The sequence below is a fragment of the Lactuca serriola genome, chromosome 6, assembly GCF_051521515.1.
Source record: "Lactuca serriola cultivar US96UC23 chromosome 6, Lser_US96UC23_V15, whole genome shotgun sequence".
Taxonomy (NCBI): domain Eukaryota; kingdom Viridiplantae; phylum Streptophyta; class Magnoliopsida; order Asterales; family Asteraceae; genus Lactuca; species Lactuca serriola.
Genome location: NC_136413.1, coordinates 178,126,908 through 178,134,301, shown reverse-complemented (window position 1 = coordinate 178,134,301; position 7,394 = coordinate 178,126,908). Strand labels below are relative to the sequence as shown.

Genomic DNA, 7,394 nt, shown 5'->3' with positions numbered 1-7,394 from the left:
TGCTGACAAACGAAGCCGAATATGGTCCCATCTTAGACCATGTCAAAAGGATGCTGGCATGCTATATCATGGAGGTGGCCCTAATGGATCAGGAGGTTGCCACAGTTTTTAAGAAGAAACCGAAAGTCAAGCCTGTGGGATCGGCCAGTGATCTGAATCAAATGCAAATGGGCAAGATAGATTCGAGGTGAAACTCTGTGATGTTCACTAGAGCCGAAGGACAGAAATGTCTCTTCGCTTTAGCTGACAAACATCTTTACACTACAACTTGCTTGGAGCACATCTTATTCATCATCAAACAGTGTAAAGACAATTCGGCTGATGATATCAAGTACTTCAATGATATGATCAATTGGTACATCCGGTTTAGACAGACCATCCTTTCCATAACCAAGTGTCTATTTAGTACCGTGAAGAAGAAGGTACCAGCTTCAGCCGCCGGCCCAAGTAGGAAGTGAAGGTCTCGCTCCAAATTGACGCAAAGGGGGAGATTGTTGGGCTGAAAAGAGTTTTGATGTTGCGTCTTTTGGGCTCGTTAGATTAGCCTTTTATTCTTCGGTTTGGGCCTGTCCAACCGAGAGCCTTTTATGTATAGTATTTAAGTTAATGCTTGCATGCATATTAGGTTAAGATTCTAGAGATTATCGATATAGCGATTAATCAAGAGTACAATATTTTCCAGTAATCGTTCTTGTAATCTTCCAATCCTTTACAGTTGATGTTCTTAATCGAGCTCTTCTAAGGATTTTATTTAATCATTCGACACGATTGATTCATGCTGTTTTGTTCTTAATATTGCGTTCTGCTTTGTTTTTAATATTGTGTTCTTGCTGTTTCATATTCATATACTTGTTCAAGATCTAATCGATCTTCATAGATTAAAAGTTGTTTTAATCCCATCAAATGTTATGGGCCGGAAGGCAATATGTTATGGGCTGGAAGGCAATATGTTATGGGCCGGAAGGCAATATGTTACGGGCCGGAAGGCAATATGTTATGGGCCGGAAGGCGATTATGTTACGGGCCGGAAGGCAATGTATTGTGGACCGGAAGGTCAGGGCCTGGAAAGGCGTATATGTGTAAGTCGTATACTGGGGAACTCACTAAGCATTTATGCTTACAAGTTGTTATGTATGTGTTTCAGGTACTAGCGAGGACCGTGGGAAGGCGTCGGCATGATGCATACACACTGCTGCTATTTGAGATCTTGGGGATTTTATATATGTATTTGATATGAAACATGGAATAAATGCTATTAGTTGAGTAAAATCACTTTATTTTAAATGAAAAATATGTTTGAAAATTTGCGTTGTTACACCAGGTCTATAAACACATCCATCTTTGTTGAGTCCCCCTTCTACAGTCAACCAGATTCCTCCGAAACAAAAGGTTGGGGAAACCAATGCTTGACTCGCCGAGTCCCCTAAAGTCCATGTCCAAAAACTCGATTTCTGCTGAGCTCGTCTCATCTAAAGGGTAGATCTGACTTCCTAGGGTCGATATAACACGTAAAGTTACAAACTTTACGTCCATGCATGGTTTTTTAAGCTCAAAAGGACCAAAAATGAGACCTACAAGATGCATGGGGCTCTCATGGCCATAGAGTTGGCACCTTTATGCCATGAGAACCTTCCAAAGTCCAAGATGTGAAGCCATATCTCCACATTACACCCCACAACCCGAAAATGGCTTAGAAATGCCCTAAATATACCAAAATCGAAGCCCTAAAGTTGACTAAACACACGGAAGGTCAAGATTGAAGCTTTTTACCTTAAATGAGCTGGAAATGGAACATATTCTCTGGATCTTCTAGCTTCAACTTGAACTCCTAAGCCCCTTTCTTCTTCTCAAGCTTCACAACCACCAAAACGCACAAAAATGGCTTAAGAGCACTCAAGTAAGGCTAGGGTTTTAGTTTAAGGTTTTATAGAAGTGTGAAGGACGATGGAGGCTGATATGGGAGGAAATAAGCTGTTTAAATAGGGTGCAAACCCACAAATTTAAGGTTTCACTCAAACAACACCTACTCGCCGAGTCGGTATCCCGACTCGTCGATTAGGTCACTTAAACCCACGAAGAAAAACGATTCTACTAGACGAGTTGGGCCTCCAACTCGTCGAGTCCCAGAGTAAAACACGAAGTTTTCTTGAATTTAATATGTACTAGGAATCGGGTGTTATATATATATATATATATATATATATATATATATATATATATACATATGAGAAAGAGAGAAAAGTCGTCTTGTGAGATATGTCTGACGATTTAAGTTATAAGGTGAAAATAGTGGTTCTTATGGTTCTCATTTGAATACACACACTCACACACACACACATATATATATATATATATATATATATATATATATATATATATATATATAGGTTCAAATGTTTCTCACATCTATTGAGTGTGCAAGAATGCACCAATAAGAATTTTGTAAAAATCATATGTATATGAAATGATATCTGTACTTATAATTCATTTTTATGGAAACTAATTTAATTTTTCAATATTGTGAACAATAATATTTTTTTAGAATAAATTCGTATTTAGAAGAATGAGAGTGTATTCTACTAGAATACACTCTCGTTCTTCATATTCCATACAAATTTATTGTATTTTAAGTGAGTTGGCCCTGAAACAAAAAACGAACTCATGCATAAAAACCTAGATGTTAATTTAAAGACGAATTTAATTACTTTCCTTAAAAAGAGAATTATAATTATGCATAATATTTAATATACATACAATTATGGAAATCATTTAATATCTATCTTTATTTAATTAAATAATTATTTAATTTTACTAAATTTGTACTAATGCATTATAACACACAATAAATATAAAAAATACGTTAACATAGCTTTATATATATATATATATATATATATATATATATATATATATATATATATATATATATATATATATATATATATATAGGGTTAGGTTCATTTGAGACCACCTATATTATGTGAGACCGTGAGACGCATTTTTTTATTTTTTTTTATTTTTTTAATTAATTCAAGTTCCGAAAATAATATTTAAAAAAAGAATTTTTTGATTTTTTCATTTATTTTGCATTTTAAAATTATTTTTTAGAATATGTACAGTGTAATATTCTATTAGAATATTTCACGTATTTTTCAAAAGAAATGGAATTTATTTTTATTTTTTTCATCTTTTTAGTTAATTCAAGTTCCGAAAATAATATTTAAATTTTTTTTTAGATTTTTCCATTTATTCTGCATTTTAAAATTATTTTTTAGAATATGTTAGTGTAATATTCTATTAGAATATTTCACGTATTTTTCAAAAAAAATGGAATTTATTTTTATTTTTATTTATTTATTTTTATTTTTTTAGTTAATTCAAGTTCCGAAAATAATATTTAAAAAAAGAATTTTTAGATTTTTCCATTTATTCTGCATGTTAAAATTATTTTTTAGAATATGTCAGTGTAATATTGTATTAGAATATTTCACGTATTTAAAAAAAAAAAACGGAATTTTTATTTATTTATTATTTTTTTTAGTTAACTCAAGTTCCGAAAATAATATTTAAAAAAAGAATTTTTAGATTTTTCCATTTATTTTGTATTTTAAAATTATTTTTAGGTTTGGTTTCACGGCACTACAAGGAAAAAGGCCATTACCGGCGACAAAAGTCTCTGGTAAAAGTCCCAAAAGTCGCCGGTAATGCTAATAGCGGCGACGCGTCGCCGGTACTGAGTTTCACAATCATATATCACATTTACAACAAACATACATACATTCACATACACACAATAACATTCTACTTATAACAAATACATATAATTTCTACCAAATACTAATATAGCACATATACATCAAATACACATACATTGGAATATATATACCAAATTCACATATATTCAAACAAATATGGAATATACAATCTAATATTCACATATGACAATTTTCACATAATTTCACATATAAATACAACTTGAAGCTATACAACTAATTGCAATTCAATAACCACAAACAAAAAATTGAATAACTTGCTTGTAATCCAAAACAACACCACCAAAAACAAGAATATGAACAATTTATTATCATTCAATCACTACATAAAGCTAGAAATCGAAATTCATACAAAATAAAAATGAAATCATCAAAAAAACTTAGAAATTGATCCCAAAGCTTTAAGCACACTTAGAGACACTTGCTTGGAACAATGTTGGGAGAAATTTGCTTGGAAGAAGTAGATTGAAGAGGAAATCGGCCAGATGGTGAAGGAAATTGGAAGCAAACAGAAAGGAAAATGAAGATGGAAGTTTATCTGCGTGCGTTTTTTTTTTTTATCTGCGGATGGCAATAGCGGCGACACCTTTAGCGGCGACACCAGGGGCTTTACCGGCGACAATGAGTAATAGCGGCGACAAACTGGAGGGAAGGGTACCACGTCAATTTTAACGGACTATTAGCGGCGACTTTTTTAACCCTTTAGCGGCGACAACTGTGTCGCCGGTATTAGGTTTGACAGGATCAGGCACCCCACCCGTTGGATTGGATATCTCATCGAACGGTTGAGATGCAATAGAGAGGGAAAGTGCGGATTCGGGTGACAACCCTTTAGCGGCGACACAATTACCGGCGACAAGGATCTTTACCGGCGACTTTTGATAAAGTCGTCGGTAAAGCCCCTTGTCGTCGGCAATAGTGTCGCCGCTAAAGAGTATATTTCTTGTAGTGCGGTCTCACAAAATTAGAATGGTCTCAAATGAACCTGAACCTATATATATATATATATATATATATATATATATATATATATATATATATATATATATATATATATATATATATATATATGTTCTGGAGCTCTCTATCTCTCTCTAGTTTTCTCTCTCTAGGGTCTAGTTACAACATCACGTGGAAAACATACTGTAGAATCTTTTGTTTCATTTAGGGTTCATCGTTATAAGAACAAAAAATATATGCACACTCTTAAGACATTGTTGTACTCTACCTTCAAGAGATTAAAAAGGCTTATTTGTTCTGATCTTTTGAGGACGCTTCTTCTTGGTCTTATACTTAGTGCTTCATCTTCAAGCTTTCTTCTTCGGTACCTATATCCGTTAACCGATTCTGTTTTAGCATTCCTTTTCCAACAACATTCAAACAAAACCCAATCATATCTCGCTCCCACTGTAATGTATATGATCACATTTTAGGAGAGAGAGAGAGAGAGAGAGAGAGAGAGAGAGAGAGAGAGAGAGAGAGAGAGAGAGAGATGGCACTAGAGACAATAGTATATTCACAAGGGCAAATTGGTAATGTTGGGTACAATTATGTTTTCCAGGAAGATCATATTTTCGGTGGGTTTTTGGAGGGTACCAATCATACTAATCATCATCAAGAATCAGCAAGTGTCCATGAATATTGGGGAGATTACTCTTCATCTTCTTCAGCAATGCATATTAAGGACCAATGGGATCCTAAATCTTCACCGGACGATTGTACTGGCGGTGGCGAATGCGACAGATATTTTCTTGGGGAACTATTTTTACCTGACAACCACAGGGACATGAGGTTGGAAGCATCACCAACTGCCACAGTGCTAACCACCATGGCCACCGCGTCTGGTCGGAGAAAGCGGAGGCGCACCAAGAGTGGTAAGAATAAAGAGGACATAGAAAATCAAAGGATGACTCATATTACCGTGGAGCGCAATCGCCGGAAACAGATGAATGAATATCTAGCCGTGATCCGTTCAATGATGCCATCTTCTTATGCTCAAAGGGTAAGAATTAAATTGATGTCGTTGTTTAACTGTTGAGTACATTATATTTATTTTGTTTTTTTTTTATTATATGGGTAGTAAACGATTCAAGTTTTGTTTTTTTTTCATGTTATTATTTTTTGTTGCGATTCTAAACTTTTTACAAGAAATAATTGAACAGTTTACTTTAAATATATATTGCCATAAACTATCGTAAACATAATTTAATAACATATATACATAATATGTAAAAAACTATAAAAAGAATTGATAAAAATGAACAGTGTTTTATATTCCAAGTTAGATAGAAGACAAGGAAGTTCACATCACCAATGAAATCATTGTTTGAAAATAACTATTAAAGCCTAAACATGATTGATTTTGTTTATATAAAAATTGGACAATTATTGATTTCTTCTGTACGTATGTTCAGATTCTTGATGTGTATATTTAAAAAACTAAATTTAAATGAATATCTTTTAGGGTGATCAGGCATCAATAGTTGCAGGAGCCATAAACTTTGTGAAACAATTAGAGCATCAAGTACAAACGCTGGAGGTTAAGAAAAGCGCGAATCTTAATGGCTATTCTCCACCATTACAGCCCTTTAAGGAATTCTTTACATTCCCACAATACTCTACTGGCCGGGCTATTTATGATGATGGTGGTGGTGGTGGAGGTGGTGGTTCAGCCACCAAGACCAAGAACCGGCCACCTGCTATGGCTGAAATCGAAGTGGCAATGGTGGAAAGCCATGCAAATCTTAAGATACTATCCAAGAAACGGAAAACACAGCTCTTGAAGATGGTAGCTGGTCTACAGTGTTTATGGTTAACTATTCTTCACCTTAATGTTACCACAGTTGAGCAAATGGTTCTCTACACTCTTAGTGTCAAGGTTAGTTTTCATTCTTGATATTGGATTTTCAAGAAACTAGATGGTATATATAAACAGTAAATTATCAAATGAAAATAACCTGAGTGGTTCCCGTGTATTTCTATTACCCTTCATTTTCATCATTTATTTCTTTTTTGGAGAAAGCAAATGAATTAAATGAAAGATTACTCGTAATATTTCAGCGAGCATCACGGTTGGAAAACTTCCCTGGCTTGTTGATCAAGTTTTTATAAATATTTGATCGGGAATATTACATGTTATAATTATAAAAACGCTAGCTTAGTTTGTTAAATTAATTGCTAATTAAATGTGGTATTCATGTCATGTGGGCAGCTTGAAGATGGATGCCAACTGAGTACAGTAGATGAGATTGCAGATGCTGTTAATTTCTTGTTGTGCAGAATTGAAGAAGAGTCGCTTTGTTCTAATTAGTTAAGAAACTCGATGTTTTTATAGTATTATGGGTTTTAATTGTAATCTATAAAGTGAATTATTCTCATCTACTTCTTTTAGTTCATTTTTTATTACATTTTTGTGGTTTAGAGACAAGTGTTGTTACCTGAATGATGTCCACCTTTTAACAAATAAGATTAAGACTATTAAATTACACAAATGGTTCATTTGGTTTAGAAAAACCCATAAAAAAAAATTTCATACAATGATGGTCCTTTTATATATATATATATATATATATATATATATATATATATATATATATATATATATATATATATATATATATA

The 7,394-nt window shown here is 33.4% G+C and overlaps 1 protein-coding gene across 1 annotated transcript; it reads left to right on the top strand.

Moving 5' to 3' along the window:
• The first annotated feature begins 4,880 nt into the window (after positions 1–4,880).
• LOC145057455 (transcription factor bHLH94-like) lies at positions 4,881–7,168 on the top strand. Its single transcript, XM_079005300.1, has 3 exons — positions 4,881–5,775; positions 6,238–6,651; positions 6,985–7,168. The coding sequence occupies exons 1-3, from the start codon at positions 5,266–5,268 to the stop codon at positions 7,081–7,083; spliced, it is 1,023 nt and encodes a 340-aa protein (XP_078861426.1). The 5' UTR covers positions 4,881–5,265; the 3' UTR covers positions 7,084–7,168.
• Positions 7,169–7,394: the final 226 nt, after the last annotated feature.